Source organism: Rana temporaria, chromosome 4 (assembly GCF_905171775.1).
Source record: "Rana temporaria chromosome 4, aRanTem1.1, whole genome shotgun sequence".
NCBI classification, from domain to species: domain Eukaryota; kingdom Metazoa; phylum Chordata; class Amphibia; order Anura; family Ranidae; genus Rana; species Rana temporaria.
This window is the reverse complement of record NC_053492.1, coordinates 205,945,896-205,966,079: the sequence shown is the minus strand read 5'-3', so window position 1 is coordinate 205,966,079 and position 20,184 is coordinate 205,945,896. Positions and strand designations below refer to the sequence as shown.

At 44.2% G+C, this 20,184-nt stretch overlaps 1 protein-coding gene across 1 annotated transcript in view; it reads left to right on the top strand.

Annotated features, from left to right (window-relative positions):
• The first annotated feature begins 358 nt into the window (after positions 1 to 358).
• The window catches only part of THPO (thrombopoietin), a 48,917-nt gene continuing 29,091 nt past the window's right edge, over positions 359 to 20,184 (top strand). The window contains exon 1 of the mRNA XM_040349780.1: positions 359 to 927. Coding sequence (XP_040205714.1) covers positions 915 to 927 — 13 coding nt within the window. The 5' untranslated portion in view covers positions 359 to 914. The remainder of the gene's footprint in view (positions 928 to 20,184) is intronic.

The window sequence follows — 20,184 nt, the reverse complement described above, 5'->3', positions numbered from 1 at the left end:
GCTTGGCCAATCATCAGCCAGCAATGCACTGCGATGCCGCAGTGATTTATGGGCCGTGACACGCCACTCAAATTTGGCACGAACACGAAGCTCATCCCTAGTGACACTTATCATTAACAGATCACACTACTAGGCACTACAGAGAGAGGTCCTTGGGGTGCCCTTAAAAAATTTGCTCTTGGGGACCATAATCTGTTAATTTGACATGGCCTTCGTATTATAATGATTTTTTTTAAAACACATGCAATGTTCCTGTACATATACTGTATATATATTTTTTAAATAAATTAATTCTGACTCTTGATTTGCTGGCACTTCTGGTGTTGACCAATAACTGTGATTGGATTGATGCTTACTAATATCTGCAGCAAAAGGTGCACCTGTAAGTTGCATTTTGCAACAATAGAAGAATTCAGTAAATTTATTGCCAAGTTTTCTTTTCTCCTTCCGTTCCTCCCCCATGTCTTGACAACAGGAATGTCTCTGAGATAAGTGCTCTGTCACACATAGGACCATTTTTTCATTTTGCCCAGTGCCCTGAAATCTCTCAGAACAACAGGATGTGGATGTTTCTGGTCCCTGGCAAGGAGTGGAGATCATGTTTGCTCTTTTTCTTTTTTCTACATTAGACACAGATTCTGAGACACCAGTCTATTTCTAATCATCTTTTGTAACCTTGTAGTTGTCGAAATTATCATTTTAAGTTTCTTCAGTCTTATGTAATTGGACCATTTGTGACCACTGTAGTCTAATCAAGCCTCTTCAATGTCTCAATTCTGCCCATAATTCCCATCTTCCACATTCACTGTCTTTATCTATATCAATTCTTTGCTTGCTGTATAAATGGACCTGGATCATGGATATATGTTCTTCCAACAACACCACAATGGAAACCATATAGGAGCTGGCTGGGGATGGATATAAATAGTAAGTACTCCAGGTATAGAGCTAATATTACTTGTATTATGTCATCTGATTTAATATATCCAGTTGCATAAATAAGATAAAGGTGCTTGTTTGACTACAATCTATTTTCAATGATGTCTGGAATGCAAACATATCTAAATGGAGTACTTTTCATGTGTTCCCAATGCAAGACAAGGAGCGTGGTATAGATATGTGCTCTGCACCACATTGACATGAATATAGACTGCAGCATAATGTACATCTGTACCGAAATCCCAATCCAGTTTAGATGTACTGCTTTCCACAAACCTTAACAATACTTGTGCCCAGCTCCTGGGTTTACTTAACTTTAAAATGATCACTGGCAAGTCAAACAATTTAAATAGCTGATTAAGTGCTAATAATAAAACCATTTCATAAAACATATTTATAGTACTCCTAATTATAAGTGTCTCAGTTTACAAACTGTGCACTACAAAAGGAAATATGCACGCACAAAGAGGCTATACATATAAAACAGGAATAAAATCTGTTATTATCTGAAACTCCTTATACTAAAAATTCTGAAGACCAAACAAACATAGCTGCATTGACTATGAGATACCCGCAGAACAGAAGAATAACTGCTCTCCTTCAGCCCTATACAAAAATGACTAATAATAAACTGCAGGCTTTATTCCCTAAAGCATGCTGAATATAAACGGTCTGTAAAGCCTCCTAGCAACCAATAAAGACTGATCAAATGTCAATATTATACAGCAGTTCCAGAACTTAACATTAGCCATAGTAGACCTGTGCCCAATAGAAAAGACGTTTTCCCTATAATAATTAGTTACAGGCACTTGATATACACACTGTAAATCTTTAAATGCAGATTAGGAACATTAAAACAATATCATGTTTGTGTTAAAGGGATGATCCCAGGATAGTGATATTGATTTGTGGGCCAAAAGTTGTGTGAAGGGCCTTGATGTCCATGAGGCAGACTTAGACGGGGGCCTCAGGTGGCACTTATGGAAGCATGGTTGGGAGGTGGCACTGAGGCGGGAATGTCCATACCGGACACTTTGTTCTGAGTGTAGCTAAGTAATTTGAGCTTGGTAAAACCACAGCATCTGTCCCTGGCATGGCCGGGTTGTGGGTATACAGGCTCCACAAATGGAAATCCAGCCCCTAAGTAGGTCACATACAATTATCCTGCATATGTGGTCCCTGGTCACAGCTTGACCAGACTAAAAACATCTGCATAAACAGCAATGCTGTTGGGCTTCTAGATTAAGGTGACCAGATTTGTAAAATGAAATCCGGGGACATATTTTTGTTTTTTTACTAGTAATGGCAGAAATCAGAAACTCTCTGCCTGTCGCGGCCACCTGCCTCACAGCCTATCAAGTCTTACTCTCTGGGCCCCGGCTACTACTGGGTGGGGAGCGGAGGAAGATCACTCCACCAGGGAAGGCAAGGAGATAAGCAGGCAGGCGGCTGGCCGGGACTTGAGCCAAGGCAGAAGAACATGCGAGCGGAGCTGAATGGGCATGTACCCGAAAATGAAGAAATATTCCCTCCACTCCAACCAGCACATATCATCAGAAAGTGGCACAGGTAATGGAAACAATTACACCTCCCTAAGCTAGTAGCTAGGGGGGTGTGTAATTCAGATTTTTTTTTTTATTCTGCACTGACTGTCTTTAAAATTGCCCCAGCCCCTGTTCAAATCCAATCCGGATACAAAACCATCGACAGACTTGGTCCGGGGATAGTATCCTCAATCCAGGGACTGTCCCTGGAAACCGGGGATGTCTGGTCACCCTATTCTAGATGTCAGGAGTGAAACAGTGGAGGTCACACTGTGGCCACATAGTTCTAACATGGCACCTTGACATGATCAACTCATATTTTCTGCATGGTGGTGTGCTAAACACCTTTGTGTGAATAGGAATTGCAGAGTGACAAACCAGCAGAGGGCTTGGAGTTATTTTTTTTATCATTCTATTGTCCTCTTATATAAACATGACTGCTTGTAAGGAGATTTTTACTCCGATGTCTTTTTTTCCCTCTTAATGACCAGGCCAGTTTTTGCAATTGCGTGGTCATGTGACGCTGTACCCAAACAAAATTGACGTCTTTTTTTTCTCACGAAACCTTTCTTCCAGGCCTTTCTTTTGGTGGTAATTGATCACCTCTGCGGTTTTTATTTTTTGCAAAAAAAAACAAAAAAAGAGCATCAATTTTGAAAAAAATAAAATATATATATATATTTATTTTACTTTTTGCTATAATAAATATCTATATATCTAATAAATATATATATTTCTTCATCAGCCAATATGTATTCTTTTACATATTTTTGGTAAAAAATCGCAATAAGCGTCTATTTATTGATTGATTGGCAAACGTTATAGCGTCTACAAAATAGGGAATAGATTTATGAAATAATTTTTTTCATACTAGTATTGGCGGTGATCAGTGATTTTTAGCGGTACTATGACATTACGGCAGACAGATCGGACACTTTTGACACTTTTTTAGGACCATTGACATTTATACACCGATCAGTGCTATAAAAATGCACTGATTACTGTCTAAATTTCACTGGCAGGGAAGTGGTTAACACTAGGGGGTAATCTGACTGGAGGAGGAAAGAGATTATTGTTCCTAATTATTAGAAACAGCAGATCTGTCTCTCCTCCCCTGTCAGAACGGGGATCTGCCTGTTTACATTGACAGATTCTTGTTCTGACTCTTAAAGGAGCCGATGTATACCTATGCAATTTGAGGAAACGAGCTGACCTGCCGCAGTATAATGACAACGGCTAGTCGGCAAGTGGTTAACGTGCAACTAAGGGCTACTACATAACATTCTAAACGAGTACCACATTTAGTTGCTATGTAATGTACAAGTCTCATAAAGTAAAAAAAATAACTTCCCCTGCCTTTTTTGACTAAACCATATGCTTTTTTTCTGTGTCTCATATGCCTTCCTTCCCAGACACTGCAGCTTTCAGTGGGAGGGTTTCAACAGCAGAGGCAGCGCTGTTGATCTAAAAAACAGTGGACAGGACTATGTGTGGCCAGGTGCCCCTGCAAAACGTTTTCATCCAACTTTAGTGCAATCATGTACAGTCTACATGAGAGCGGCAAGTCTACTCTAAATTCAAGAGCAGTGTAGCATTGTTGCCACCCCAATCACACAAAGCTGCAATAGGTAGACTTCACTCCCAGGCTCAACTTGTATTTGTGATACTTTGAAAGGGGACTAAGAGAAAAGTCTTATAATTAAGTGCTGCAGCAAGTATTTTTTACTAGGAGGCCATATTTCTACTTTTAAAGAGGCGTTAGGACACATGAGAAAAACCTGGCAACATAAAGTGACGTAGAAGGGAAAGTATAAGATGGAAAAAATCTAATCGGTATGTAAGCCAAAATGTTAAAGTCTCCCTTGTTGCAAAATATTTAGACCAAAAAATCTAGAAATGATCACACTCTAAATCCTCTCAACCTTTTTTCAGTCAAGGTACCCTTTAAATTCTGCACAAGCTTCACCCTTAAAATTAACTTTCCAGCATCCTTAACCTCCATCCCATTTAAGCATCATAGCGTTGTCAATTTTTTTTTTCAATGGTCCCTTACCTGTACTTTGCTGTGCTTCCGTGTTTCCATCCCATCGGGGAGTGGGCGTGTCTCTATTTTCCCCGACGGCGCTGTGCATTGTGGGCGCTGTTTGCTAGGTGTTCTTGCAGTGACGTGTGGGCCAATCACAGCACATCAACTGAACTAGCTGCGCGTCACAGCGGGGCGTGTCCTGTTCAGGACGCCGCCGGCCGTTGTGATGGCAACTGTGCAGTGTTGACGGCGCGACTCGCCGTCAACACTGCGCATGCGCGAGATTACGCGGTGAATGCTGGGACATCAGCTTTTGCCGCATCCCGGAAGAAATACAGGAGGGCTTCAAGGTGCCCTCAATGAAGATGGCAATGTCCATGACAACATTTTATAAAATATCCTTTGCTGGAAAAGCGCGATCGTGGCGGCAGAAAGATCGGCACTAGTAAGTGAAGAAATGTGTATTTGAACAGCAGCAGAGTAGTCAGAAAAAAAAAAACGTTTCACAGCAGAACCTCTGCTTTAAATGTAAAAAACAAAACAAATAGTTTTTCATATCACAGCAACATACACACACATAAGACACCAAACATTAGAGAAAACAAAACCTTTGCACACTGGTACTGTCTAGTATTCAATCATTCTCTTCTCCCTCAGTCAGCTAATATGAGCCCAGTACTGATGGAGAGGGGCAGGGGAGGGGCAAACAAGGATGCTGAGCAAGCACCTGTTGTCCTTTTTATCAACTGATGACATTATTGGTTGTAAGGACGCTGGCAGTTAGAAGGTTATATTGGTGTACAATGAAAACCTATGGCAGGGCTTAAAATTACAAGTCCTTAGCTACTAGCCAGGCCTAAAGGGTTACTCGCCGACAGTTCCCCACCCAACACCTACCATGCCCGCCCCTAATTCCGCCCTTAAACACGCTCTCATAAATTATCTCATGAAATTACACTTAAATGTTTTATAAAAAAAAATATTAACAACTTTATATGTGCTCATCAAAGCAACCTCACCTGTGCTCATCAATTCAGCCTCACCTGTGCTCATCAATGCAGCCTCACCTGTTTCTATCAATGCAGCCTCGCCTGTGCCCACCAATGCAGCCTGCCCATGTCCACCAATGCAGCCTGCCCGTGTCCACCAATGCAGCCTGCCCATGTCCACCAATGCAGCCTGCTTGTATCCACCATGCAGCCTGCCTGTGTCCACCATGCAGCCTGCCTGTATCCATCATGCTGCCATCTGTGTCCACCATGCAGCCTGCCTGTGTCCACCATGCAGCCAGCCTGTGTCCAACATGCTGCCTACCTGTGTCCACCATACAGCCTACCTTTCAATAGCAGTGTGTTCCCGCCGCTCGGCGTCACATACAGCCCCGCTCCCTGGCCGGGGATACACATCACACGTCCCAGGTAATCTGTCTATCAAAGTCCTGGTACCAGGGGGTGGGGCTGTGTGTGACAGCGAGTGTGGGGAATGCTCTGCTATTGAAATGAAAGCCGGTAGTGATGTTCCTCGTGCTCTGATGATCCAACCATCTGCTCTCCTCTCTTCCCCTCCACGAGCGCTGGGAGAAGGACACCCAAACAACCTGCCTACCGGCGGGTGCTTGCCCCCCCACTCCCAGGCAAATCCACTCGCGAGCAGGCCAGTGGAATTTTTGAGGGCTGCCTATGGCTTTTATGCATATAAAAGGCATGCTTCTTTCACTTACTGGCTTGTATATCATTATTGGGCAATTGTATGCATTTAGCCTAGGCAACCCGGTTAAAAAAAGTCCTCCCTAAATAGATATTAGAACATAAAATTAATATGTGTAATTACACAATGCAGGTAATATCCTAATTTGTGGCTTCTGAATATGAAAAATTGTCACTTATAAATCACTGTTGATTTTTCAAACTAAATCAACCAGTTATTATGGCACTCACTGTAAAAATAGACACACAGAACAGCAGCTCAGGAGCAAGCCTGCTTGCTATGGGGCAGGACAGAGGGGTCAGGAGTGCCGACAGGGTACCCAAGAAGAGGAGGATCGGGGCTGCTCTGTGGAAAACCACTGCACAGAGCAGGTAAGTAAGACATGTTTGTTATTTTTTTTAAAAACCTGCCTGTAATATCACTTTAAGGGCTCGTTCACATCATATGCATTGGGATGCATAGTTTAATACATTCCTAGTGCATAGACAGTGAAAAAACAATGCTTTCAAATTTGTGTAGTCCACACTATCCGTTGTGTTGTGTTGATGTGCACTGAAAAAAACGTAGTGTAAACAGTTATGTGTTTTCTATTCTTAAAACAAGTAAATCACAGAGCTGCACTTTATAAATGTGGATTGCTGTTCTCATTGCTACCCTATACTGTATGTTTATAAAATATAACAGTTCTCTGTGTATTTAAAAAAATATACCTTAAATTAGCAACAGATTTTAACGATACATATAATAAACCCCCTTAAGTTAATGAAGATGTGTTACTTGGGGGAAATTTTCTTCTGTTCCAAGTCCTTAGCATAGTAGCCAGTTGAGGTCAAGGGAGAGATAAACAGCTTCCGCTCATGGGAAAGACAAGCATTAGAAAACATATCAGTTAATCAGGAATTTCTTTCACTTTACAAAGTAAATACTGACACTAAAGATAAAACCACATGGGAATCTCAGTATATATGGCATGGCCGGTATACTGTATGGTACTTTATTTTTGCACTAGGACATAAGATGAACATATAATACAAATGCAGATATTTGGTGCATGTGAGATCCAAACTGATTGATATTTAGGGCACCCTGAACAGTTTTCTCATTAAGTTTTATGATAATTTCAGGCATGTGTTATAGTTTATGGGGCCCAGTAGAATGGTATCTGCTGATTCCATGGCTCTGGTTAACAAGAGATAAAAGGTAGTGGCAGGGGTAGGTTGGGAGAGTCCTTGGTTTTACTACATAGAAGGATCCCAAAATGGTGCACACTTCTCCCTGAAAGTGGTTTCTCATATCTCAACACTTATTATTAATATGGTATAAACTGAATCCTATTTGCTTATCCCTTCTTTATACCTGTTGAAAACCCTAGATAATCATAAAAAGAGAGGTCCACCATCTGTGCCTGAGAAATTTTAATGTATAATCCATGGCTGTCATATCTAGAAAAATAAGGAGTATCTATTATCATTATTTCATTAAAACTCTTTTTCACTTCTTATATGTTAAGGGTTGGCATTTCCAGGCTTTGACAATAGTCATTTTGGCAAGTGTGAGTAGTGAGGATTAAAGGATTTCTTAGGAATGTTGGGCCAGATTCACAAAAGGGATACGACGGCGTATCTGCTGATACGCCGTCGTATCCCTGTTTCTATCTATGCGACTGATTCATAGAATCAGTTACGCATAGATATCCCAAATTTCCAGGTAAGTGCTTTGTGGATCGGGCACTTAGACAGAAAATTTGCGGCGGTGTAACCTAAAGCGGTTACGTTACGCTGCGCCCGGGCTACGTGAATCTGGCCCGTTATCTGGAGTGGGAGTATTTCCCAGGTATATTCGGAGAGATCACAGTGAAAATTTGTGTTGATAAGATCTGATTGGGGCAACCTCTAAACAGCTGAAGAGGTAGGTAGATCACGGTGCTATAAATGTATGCATTATGTCCAAGGTCAAGAACCAGCAAAAGACAACTCTATATAAATTCTCTAGGGTCAGAGTGTGAAAATAGCTTTTAGCTATATGAGCCTATATATTAGCTTAAGATGTGTTAAACTATATATTCATTTTAGATGTGTAATGCCGTGTACACACGATCGGTCAATCCGATGAGAACAGTCTGATGGACCGTTTTCATCAGACCAAACCAATCGTGTGTGGGCCCCATCGGTTATTTAACCACTTAACCTCCGGACCATATTGCTGGTCGAAGACCAGAGTACTTTTTGTGATTCGGCACTGCGTCACTTTAACTGACAATTGCACGGTCGTGCAACGTGGCTCCCAAACAAAATTGGCGTCCTTTTTTCCCCACAAATAGAGCTTTCTTTTGGTGGTATTTGATCACCTCTGCGGTCTTTAGTTTTTGCGCTATAAACAAAAATAGAGCAACAATTTTGAAAAAAATAAATATTTTTTACTTTTTGCTGTAATAAATATCCCCCAAAAATATATAAAAAAAACAATTTTTTTCCTCAGTTTAGGGCGATACGTATTCTTCTACATATTTTTCGTAAAAAAAAAAATCGCTATAAGCGTTTATTGATTGGTTTGCGCAAAAATTATAGCGTTTACAAAATAGGGGGTATTTTTATGGCATTTTTATTAATATATTTTTTTTACTAGTAATGTCGGCGAGCAGCGATTTTTTTCGGTACTGCGACATTATGGCGGACACTTCGGACACTTTTGACACATTTTTGGGACCATTGGCATTTTTATAGCGATCAGTGTTATAAAAATGCATTGGATTACTATAAAAATACCACTGGCAGGGAAGGGGTTAACACTAGGGGGCGGGGAAGGGGTTAAGTATGTCCCTGGGTGTGTTCTTACTGTGGGGGGGGTGGCCTCACTAGGGGAAATTACTGATCTTCTGTTCATACATTGTATGAACAGAAGATCAGCATTTCCCCCCCTGACAGGACCGGGAGCTGTGTGTTTACACACACAGCTCCCGGTCCCCGCTCTGTAACGAGCGATCGTGTGTGCCCGGCGGGAAATGCGCCCGCTGGGCACGTGCACAGGAGTCGGGGGCGAGCGGGGGCGGCACGCGAGCGCCTCTAGTTGCCTGCGAGAGGGCCGACGTAGAGCTACGGGCTCTCACGCAGGAGAGCCAACCTGCCGCCGTAGAATGACGGCGGCAGGTCGGCAAGTAGTTAAACTTGTTTTAAAATTAACCAATGGATACCTAACCGATAGAAAAAAAACGATCATTTGTAGGCACGTCCATCGGTTAAAAATCCATGCATGCTCAGAATCAAGTCGACGCATGCTTGGAAGCATTGAACTTCGTTTTTTTCAGCACGTCGTTGTGTTTTACGTCACCACGTTCTGACACGATCGTTTTTTTAACTGATGGTGTGTAGGCACGACTGACCATCAGTCAGCTTCATCGGTTAACTGATGGAAAAATCCATCAGACTGTTCTCATCTGATTGACCAATCGTGTGTACAGGGCATTAGATGTGTTAGATAGATGGAGGCGACGAGGCCTTAGGAAACTCACTGTGATAGGCATGTATCTTAAAGCTAGTGAGAAGCATTAGGGAGGGTTTGTTGTGAGTGAAGGAGCTCATAATTATTGGCATGTTTAGATTTGATGGAATGATTTAATGACATCAATGGTGAAAGAAGTGGATAATTTGAAGCCAATGCAGGGCAATCACCATGTTAATCCAGTAGAGTTTATCAATATCGTATGCTTTTATTTATACCTTTAAATTTACACACCAAGCAAAAGCAGCAGTTATCAGAATATTTTTTAATATTCTTTATTTATACCAAAGATTGAAGTCAATTCAACAAACTACATAGAGCATGTTTGTGATCACCTAGGGCACTCAGTGATGAGATATGCCCCAATTATCTGGAACAAAAAGGAGAAATGCCAATAGGTAGCCTATCTGGAGTAGTGGAAGCCAGGTGTAGAATATGGTTATGAATTATGTTTATTACTGTATGTAGCACTACCCGTCTAGGGTACTTGATGAGAGCTGAAACGAAGTCAATGTCCACACGTTCCGTTCCTTTTTCTTTGTTTTATTTACCGAATGTGGTAAAAGAACGAACAATAGATTGAAGAGGTGAAATAGGGTATAGGTAGTGGGTTCAGGTGTAGAACTTGATCAGAAGCACTCCTGCTTCCAGACATAAACTCTCGTTGCCACTCTAGCCAGGGTGGGTAGTGTGCCCCTGGATAGGCCTCTCTCACTAGTCCTAGCAGCCAGGCCATCACACGGAACTTTGGTACAGTCTCTGCCACTGACCTTCCCAAAGGTGGATACGTTCGGTCCAGAATCCTCTCACTTTAGGATTAAGCACCCAGATCTCTTCTTAAAGTAATTACTTGTGGATTCAGGAAACTGACAGGCGACCACTACTTAGCCTTTCAGTATTAGAGTGTCCTTCAATGAAGTTCAGGCCTCCCTGAGTGTACCAGCCTCGTGCTCGGTGCTCTCCAGAACAGGTACTTAATTCGGTGGCTTCCTCCCTCTAGGACCGACAGCACAGGACCACTTTGTTAATGTAGACCCAGTCCGACTACTGGGCCTAACTGACTACTGGGCAAATCACGACTCCAAAACAACGTGGTCCTGGAGCCAGGAACTCTGAACATGCACCCCCGGACAGGAGGGCCACACACAGGGGTGATGGGACGACTGCCCAGGGCGGACGACGACGACCCAGAACCTGTGACGTCTGTCCCTTAAATACTCTCCCCTAGCATCCATAGCAAAGCGATCAACCCACACTGATTGGTCGCTGAGAAAGAATACCCAACACACCTTGATCTTACTGCTGCCACCCTCGGCCTGGGGTGGAACCGACACCCCAGACAACAAAAGTGGTCACCTGCAGTACAGGCATGGCTGGAACAGAGGCCCAAATTTGAAAACAAATCGGTCAGAAGTAACTAATCCTCTGACTACCTTCTAAATTTAAAGCAGGGCCAGCAGCCCGCTACATGTATGAAAAACAGCTGCCCGCTACATGTATGAAAGTGATTTGAATAGGAACGTCATAGAGAAAGCAAGCTGCGAGTCCAAGGGACACAGCAGGACATCTCTCAATCTCAACACCCCCCCCCCCCCAGGTTGTGCCTCCCATTACAGGGAAGGTTTTGTCTACATTATGAGGACGGAGACGGTGTGCATATGGGGTAATACTGTATCTTACAAAAGTGAGTACACCCCTCACATTTTTGTTAATATTGTATTAACAAAAATGTCAACACTGAAACACTGAAATGACACGTTGCTACAATGTAAAGTAGTGAGTGTACAGTTTGTATAACAGTGTAAATTTGCTGTCACCTCAAAATAATTCAACACACAGCCATTAATATCTAAACCGCTGGCAACAAAAGTGAGTACACCCCTAAGTGAAAATGTACAAATTGGGCCCAAAGTGTCAATATTTTGTATGGCCACCATTATTTTCCAGCATTGCCCTAACCCTCTTGGGCATGGAGTTCACCAGAGCTTCACAGGTTGCCACTGGAGTCCTCTTCCACTCCTCCATGATGACATCACGGAGCTGGTGGATGTTAGAGACCTTGCGCTTCTCCATCTTCCGTTTGAGGGGTCTGGAAGAAGTCATCTCTCTGACGAAACGGCGTAGGGAGGAGCGGCGTGCTGACGTCACCACTGTTCATCAACGACCATCCGGAAGGACGTGCGGATTATCTAAGCCGGCCGGCTTTAACAATATACAAAACGCTACTTATGTTCAACGGACATGTGAGTGCACTACTTTTTTATGATAATAAACTGCTTTTAGCGACAATACTGCTGTATGTCGGCTATCTCTTTACTTCTGGGTACGATCACCACGGTGTGGTGAGACCTGGAGATTGCAGTCAAGTGAAATCATTTGGGCAGGAAAGGTTACAGAGGAGCACTGAGAACCAGCCTGGCTCAGCTTAAAGAGCCACAAGCGCATATGATCTCAAACATAGAGATCCATGGGAGTCGGTAAGGAGATTTGATATTAGAGGTGGAGATGCCTTTTCTTCTGACACTGTTTCCTGGATTGCGATTGCCTTTTCAACACTCTATTGGTGTATCCGCATTATATATGGGACATTTACAAGAAATTCAGTTGTGGATGTCATGATCTTATGGACTACTGTATTGATTCACATATTTATAATTTGTTTTGCACTTTCTTTTTCAACTTATGCACGGTATCACACTATTTGGTACTATATAAGGACTAACTTTGGCTCCATGTCACAGTACATGTTGGCATTCATAATTCCCTCAATAAACTGTAGCTCCCCAGTGCCGGCAGCACTCATGCAGCCCCAGACTATGACACTCTCACCACCATGCTTGACTGTAGGCAAGACAGACTTGTCTTTGTACTCCTCACCTGGTTTCGGTCACACATGCTTGACACCATCTGAACCAAATACGTTTATTTTGGTCTTATCAGACCATAGGACCTGATTCTAGTAATCCATGTCCTTAGTCTGCTTGTTTTCAGCAAACTGATTGCAGGCTTTCTTGTGCATCATCTTTAAAATAGGCTTCCTTCTGGGACAACAGCCATGCAGACCAATTTGATGTAGTGTGCGGCGTATGGTCTAAGCACTGACAGGCTGACCCCCCCACCCCTTCAACCTCTGCAGCAATGCCGGCAGCACTCATATGTCTATTTCCCAAAGACAAACTCTGGATAAGACGCTTAGCACGTGCACTAAACTTCTTTGGTCTACCATGGCGAGGCCTGTTCTGAGTGCTTCCTATCCTATTAAACAGCTGTATGGTCATGGCCACCGTGCTGCAGCTCAGTTTCAAGTTATTGACAATCTTCTTATAGCCTAGGCCATCTTTATGTAGAGCAACAATTCTTTTTTTCAGATCCTCAGAGAGTTCTTTGCCATGAGATGGCATGTTGAACTTTCAGTGACCAGTATGAGAGAGTGAGAGTGATAACACCAAATTTAATACACCTGCTCCCCATTCACACCTGAGACCTTCTAACACTAACAAGTCACTTGACACAGGGGAGGGAAAATGGCTAATTGGGCCCAATTTGGACATTTTCAATTTGGAGTGTACTCACTTTTGTTGCCAGCGGTTTAGACATTAATGGATGCGTGTTGAGTTATTTTGAGGGGACAGAAAATTTACAATCCTAAATTTACAAGTCCTTAACACTCAGGTTAACTCCCAAACTGCAACTGTCATTTTCACAATAAACAATGCATTTTAAATGCATTTTTTGCTGTGAAAATGACAATGGTCCCAAAAATGTGTCAAAATTGTCCAAAGTGTCCGCCATAATGTCGCAGTCACGAAAAAAATCGCTGATCACCGCCATTAGTAGTTAAAAAAAAAATGACTAAAAATGCAATAAAACTATCCTCTATTTTGTAAACGCTATAAATTTTGCGCAAACCAACCGATAAACGATTATACGTAGAATACGTATCGGCCTAAACTGAGTAAAAAAAATTGTTTTTTATATATTTTTGGGGGATATTTATTATAGCCCCTGAATTCAGCCTTACTGTGCCCGTGGATGAAGCCTCACTGTGCCCATCAATGCAACCTCACTGTGTCCATCAAATGCGGCCTTACTGTGCCTGTGAATGCAGCCTTACTGTGCCCATGAATGCAGCCTCATTATGCCCATCAATGCACTCTCACTGTGCCTATTAATGCAGCCTCCCTGTGCCCATCATTGCAGCCTCACTGTGCCCATGAACACTGCCTGACCATGGCCATAAACGCAACCTCACTGTGCCCATCAAATGCAGCCCCACTGTGCCCCATTAAATGCAGCCTTACTGTGCCCCATCAAATGCAACTTTACTGTTTACTCTTTTTACATAGCTTTTTTTAAAGCAAAGAAAATACCCCTGTTACACAGGCCAGGAAAAATTAATACAAAGAAAATAATTGGTTAAACCCACAAGTATTTTTTAATACTACTTTTACTTTATACTGGCTTTTCATAATAGCAGATGCAATATTTTAGAAGTTGAATGACTGGTTAAAAGTAGTATAATACTTTCAGCAGTATAATTCGAGATTTTCCTAGCTTGTGACGGAAAATATTAATTATATGAAGACAGGAGGCGAGTATCTTATGCATTATCTTTCTTTAATAATGCCCATAGCAGAAATACAGTAAACATTTATTGTAACTTAAAAAATTCAAAGAACTACCCTTCCCAGCAGTCCCTGGGCCAGTGTAGCCCCTCCCAGACCGTAGCCTATATAAGGGACTGTCTGAGGTAACCTATTCCTCTTTCTTCATGCGAATTAGTGTAAACAGGAACCGAAAGTCCAATTAGACATCTCCGCGGCTGCCGGGAACCTTCCGACCGGAACACAACATCCGAATCTGGAGGAAACGAAAGGACAAGGCCAACACGGACCAACTTCATCCGGACCAACTTCATCCCAACGGGGACTATAGGAAACCCAAACCATTCGGAGCCGACCGGTCAGTTGTCCTCAGGAACATGGACCAACGGATTCAGTCAACGGCATCCCGACTCCGGATCTGGAACGCAGTAGGAACCTCCATCTGCGGTGAACTAAACCCATGGATCGAAACGGACAGCAATCCCAACGGGGATAGTGAAAACGAACTCCCGGGGCGTACCAACCTCCGACTTGCAGGGTGCGTGGTTCATCAGTCTAGAACGAGAGAGAGACAACCTCGTGACAGGGTTGGGTTGGGAGGGAAGATACTCGCCTCCTGTCTTCATATAATTAATATTTTCCGTCATAAGCTAGGAAAATCTCGAATTATACATCAGACAGGAGGCTCATATCTTATGCAAGTTCAAAGCTATAACAATGCATATGACCAATAACAATCCAAATAATCCACAACACTGACATAGATATGTGTACCTCCTGTTCAAAGCGGGATTGGCGGAAAAGCGGTCGCTGACAACAGTCCGCCGCTATAGTAAGTCACAGAGGAAACCGGGAAGAGAGGATTAACGTAGGAAACGAGGAGTTGAAAGACTTGCGAAGATCGCAGCGAGGCTGTCAAGGACATATAAGTCTGTAGACAGCGGACCACATACAGTTGTGGATGTGCGGGGAAGAACGGGTAGAAAACCGATCGAAGTATCGTCTGGTCCAACGCACGACGGAAAAAGACTTGAGTCTCTGAGGCGAGGAATGACGCCTGGATATGTCCAAAGCCTTGACGTCTGACCCACGATGATGGAAATCAGACACAAGAAGACAGTAAGCTCAAAAGACAGTAACCTCAAAACAGAGTGTCAACGTCCCCCAGACCGAGAACATGATCATGACCTTGGAAAAATCCCAAGTGTGCTGGTACATTGGGCGATTTAAACTTAACGCCTTCAAAATTTACACACCAACGGATCCAAAGAGTCCGCCAGATAATTGGCTATTACAGACCCTGGCGCTTGAACGGGGTCGACCCGTCGTTAATCACACCAAGTAACCCAGAGTCCCCAGGTAGATCGAGATGCCGATCTAGTCCCGGGGCCCAGTCCAAGGCAGGGAATCCCTAGCTGTTCCCGAAAGGTCGTAGTCTGCGACCGGAACCCCGATACTAACCATGTGAGGAGAGGTAGGATGTGCTTCGTGAGTAGAGGGTGCAGATCCCCGTTCGGACCAGCGAGGAGGTGGGGGGGATGAGGAAACAACCTGGGGAGTTCCGCCGTCATCCTCAGAAGGAGGGGAAACCATGGCTGCGTCGGCCACCACGGAGTGAACCGCACGACTGATGCCCTCCGGCTCGCTAAGTGAAGGAGGACCCTGAGGGTCACCGGGAACAGGGGAACGCGTAATGTGTCCCCTGTGACCACGTTTGGTGGAGGGCGTCCACATGGTGCGCCTCCGGATCCGGCCTCCGGTTGTAAGAGCGCGGAAACTGGTGGTTGATACGGGGAACGAACAGGTCCATAGAGAAGGATCCGCGAAGTGAGCGAGGATCAGGGACCCTGACCGGTGCGGTCGCCAATCGTTGGAATTGGTCAGGTAACGAGAATCCAATCTGCCACCCTATAGGGATAGTCTGTGGCATATCCCGCAATCGGGACGATGTTGCATTCCAGGCAGAAGTGCCCGAAGTCTTACTAGATCCGCTAGGATTCTGGATCAGGGGCCCACCAAGCAATCGACGTACCGGACTGCGGGTACGTTGTCCGAACGCAATAGCACACAGCAGATGGACGTGCGTGGCAACAGACTTCCGATGGCAAAAAAGGCCGTCAGGGGTGTACGTGTTGATGTGCAGCCGAGGGTTCTCTGCGGACCACGTCCTACCGGAGGACGAGGGACTGCACCGAGCACCCCAGCCGAGGCGGCTGGTATCCGACCCTATGACGAAATCCGGTGAGGAGTTGAAAATGTCTCGCTGTTCCGTTTGACGGCATGACGTAACCACTACCGTAGGTCCACCATGGCTTCGCTTAGTTTGTATAGCGAAGCCCCTAGCGAAGATGTAGAGTCTCGAGTCTCTGGAGGGTTCGACAGTGAAGAGGGGCTGGAGAGTGGCCTGGATTGACACCGGGAACAGGCCGACTAAGCGAGTCAGTCCGCGTAAGGACACCCGCTGCTGCCCAGCATGATACTGATGTCTTTGCGGATGGCGGCTAATTGGGTATGGGTAGCCGAAGGATCGCTCGGTTGGTGTCCACCAAGAACCCCAAAAACTCTATCTCCTGAAATGGGGAGATAATAGGTGTTCGTGATCTATGAGGAGTCCCAGATCGCGAAGCGATCCGACCATCCAGGAGGCGTGTTCGCTCGCTAGGCGAGGGGAACCAGCCATTAGAAGTAGGTCGTTCAAGTGGATGTTCAACCTCACCCTTGTTCCACAGGGCAGTAAGTTGATGAGATTTCTCAAGCTCCCACCGGACGAAAAACCGCCTTTCTTCTTCCTGATCGGGAAGATGTTGTTGAGGAAGTTCAAAGAGAGCGGGTCCATCTCTACTATCGGCTGTTTGGTCCAAGGTCTAGCAACCTGTTGTCCATTAGGACGGTGTTTAGGTTTGAAAAACCGAATGGGATGGTGAACCAGGTATACGCCTGGTAATATAACTCCATTTGTCCTACCGTCTTAAAGATATCATCAGTTAGCGTGATCCCATTGTGCTAGGTCAACCGGCTTACAGAGGCGGTAGCCTGCTCACTAAGGCGTAGGGTTAGGTGATAGGTCCAGAGATCTAAGACCCAGTACTGTGAGGTCCCAAAGGCCCTCTCTATTCCCTTCCTGGAATACTGAATGATTATGGGATCCACCTCTGGAGTGAGCACCACCGTATTTGGTAATGGAAGGGTGAGTATTCCACCCTCAACTTGTCCGGTTAGCGTACCGATCGATCTCCGGGTCCAGCATTCGATCTATTGGATCACCTCAGGTAGAGGTGCCCAGTCACCGGAGTGTGGGTGGCCAATCACCTTCTGATCGAAAAATGGTACTCCACAAGAGTCCAATAAGGTTTTACCCTGGGACCTAGGGTTGACGTCGTCATGGAGCGCCATGTGCCCACTGCTCACATAATCATCATCATTATCATCATCATTTTCATCCTCAGACTCAAAGGTGTTAGCCGCCTCGTACTCCGCGGACGACTCTGGAAGAGTCCACGAGGAGTCTGGCTCAGTCCGTCTAGCGGATCGCTGCCTCTGCATGTGCATCTCCCCGAGGCTCGGGGGTCGATTGGAGTCTGGGAAGGCAGTGGGTCGGCAGGCCCGGGAGGGTACTGCCTGGGGCATGTTTACTTCCCCTGCCGGGGAGTCCGTGGGTCGGCAGTCCTGGGAAGGTACTGCCTGGGGCATGTTATGTACTTCCCCTGCCGGGGAGTCAGAGGGTCGGCAGTCCTGGGAGGGTACTGACTGGGGCATGTTATTTACTTCCCCTGTCGGGGAGTCAATGGGTCGGCAGTCCTGGGAGGGTACTGCCTGGGGCATGTTAATTACTTCCCCTGCCGGGGAGACGGAGGCCACATTAATGTGACGGCGCATACGGGACGCCATGCCCTACTCAGGGGCGTTATATCCTTGCCGGGAGATCCGGACATAGGGGTGCATGTGGGTTGGAACAACCGATGCCCTGGTAGTCTGGACGGACCTACCGACCAGCTCAGGAACCAGTGCAGCACTGAGGTAGGTAGGGCCTTCCAGGGCTGCGTCCACCACTTCAGTGGCACCAGTAGGGAGTAAAGGATCTGTCGCCAGCCACAGGAGAGGAGTCAGCTGTCTGCGGACAGCACGGCCGTGCAGCACAGGAAGATACGGAAGTTATGTACTATAACTTGTATAGTAATTTCTATAATTCATTCAATTATTGTTATAATTTGTTTATTTATATATATATATATATATATATATATATATATATATATATATATATATATATATATATATATATATATATATATAAATGTATTTATTTATTCAATTATATAAAAAGTATAGTTTAATAGTTTATATTTTAAAATTTGTTTATTATATATATTTATATATTTATTTATTTATTCAATCAATCATATAGATTGTATAAATTATTTATTTATAGACATTTATGTTCATTGATTTATTTATATTTATTTAATAAGTCAATAATTTATTAATTCGTATAATTATTTAAATTTATTATTTATTTACATGTATTAATATATTCATTATATGTAGAATAGACTACAGGGGAATAAATTCCCAGAACAAGAACTGATGTTTAATGTAACTGAAGGTGAAGGAGTGACAGAAGCAGGGGAGGGGAGGAATTCCCCACCAGCTAGGTGTGAGTGACAGAAGTTAGATGAGGGGAGATATTCCCCACCACAAGGGGAGCTAGACGTGAGGCTCGGGGCCGTAGTCTCGCGAGACTACGGCCTAACGTGATTTGCATAGATCAGTGAGATCTACACAGAGTTCCAACCATACAGCCGCCCGCACCCTGGCGTGGCGGCGATGGGGAGAGACGGCCTAGCACACGGAGGATGGGGTCCCCAGGACAGGTCCGCAGCAATGGCGCCGTCGATTCGCGACAATAGCGCGATTGGTGCAGGGAGATCCTCACCGCCACGCCCCCCTCAGAGATGAGACGCTCTGAGGAGAAGGAGAAGAAGGGAGGTAGGAAAAAAGGCGCCGAGATGTTAAAATGGCGCCGTCCTACCTCCAGTCAGAAAACGAGCAGTGTGCAGAGCACTCCGGGGGGAAACAAAAGAAGCAAAGCAGCGGTATATTGTAAAATAAACAAATAAAGAAGCCCAATGACTGTAAGATGTACACATCAGAGGAAACCGCGTTCTCTACAAAACAGGTGGCACAGATAGCAAAGTGGGAAAAGCATACAGCAAAAACTAAACGTTTATCATTTTTAGAAATATCAGTTGTGCTTCATAAGACAGAAGGTTGATAGAACAACACACAGATGAAGGTCTGAGGGGATCAGAGGGTATATACAGATACAGGTGGAAGTTGAAGGGAATAGCGGAGCAGGGAAAAACCTCCGTAGCTGTAATAAAAGCCGGGGTGGGAGGGGGGGGGATCCCCAGCACCCTGTGGAAAGACGATGTGACATTAGGATCTACACAAATTAAAAAGGCTGCTGATAACCAAATAACAAGCAAGCCTACATAAAAATTATAAACATAGAGTAATGTACTTATCTGAGTTCTGGCTATGAGCAGAAAGAAAGAGGAATAGGTTACCTCAGACAGTCCCTTATATAGGCTACGGTCTGGGAGGGGCTACACTGGCCCAGGGACTGCTGGGAAGGGTAGTTCTTTGAATTTTTTAAGTTACAATAAATGTTTACTGTATTTCTGCTATGGGCATTATTAAAGAAAGATAATGCATAAGATATGAGCCTCCTGTCTGATGTATAATTCAAATTTATTGAAGTCTATACTTCAGGCAAAAATGTGAGACAACTGGACAGTCCAGCCTCTTAGCCCATATCTCTTTCTTTTCCTCTGCTTCTCTTATTTTTTTTTCTCTTATTTTTTTC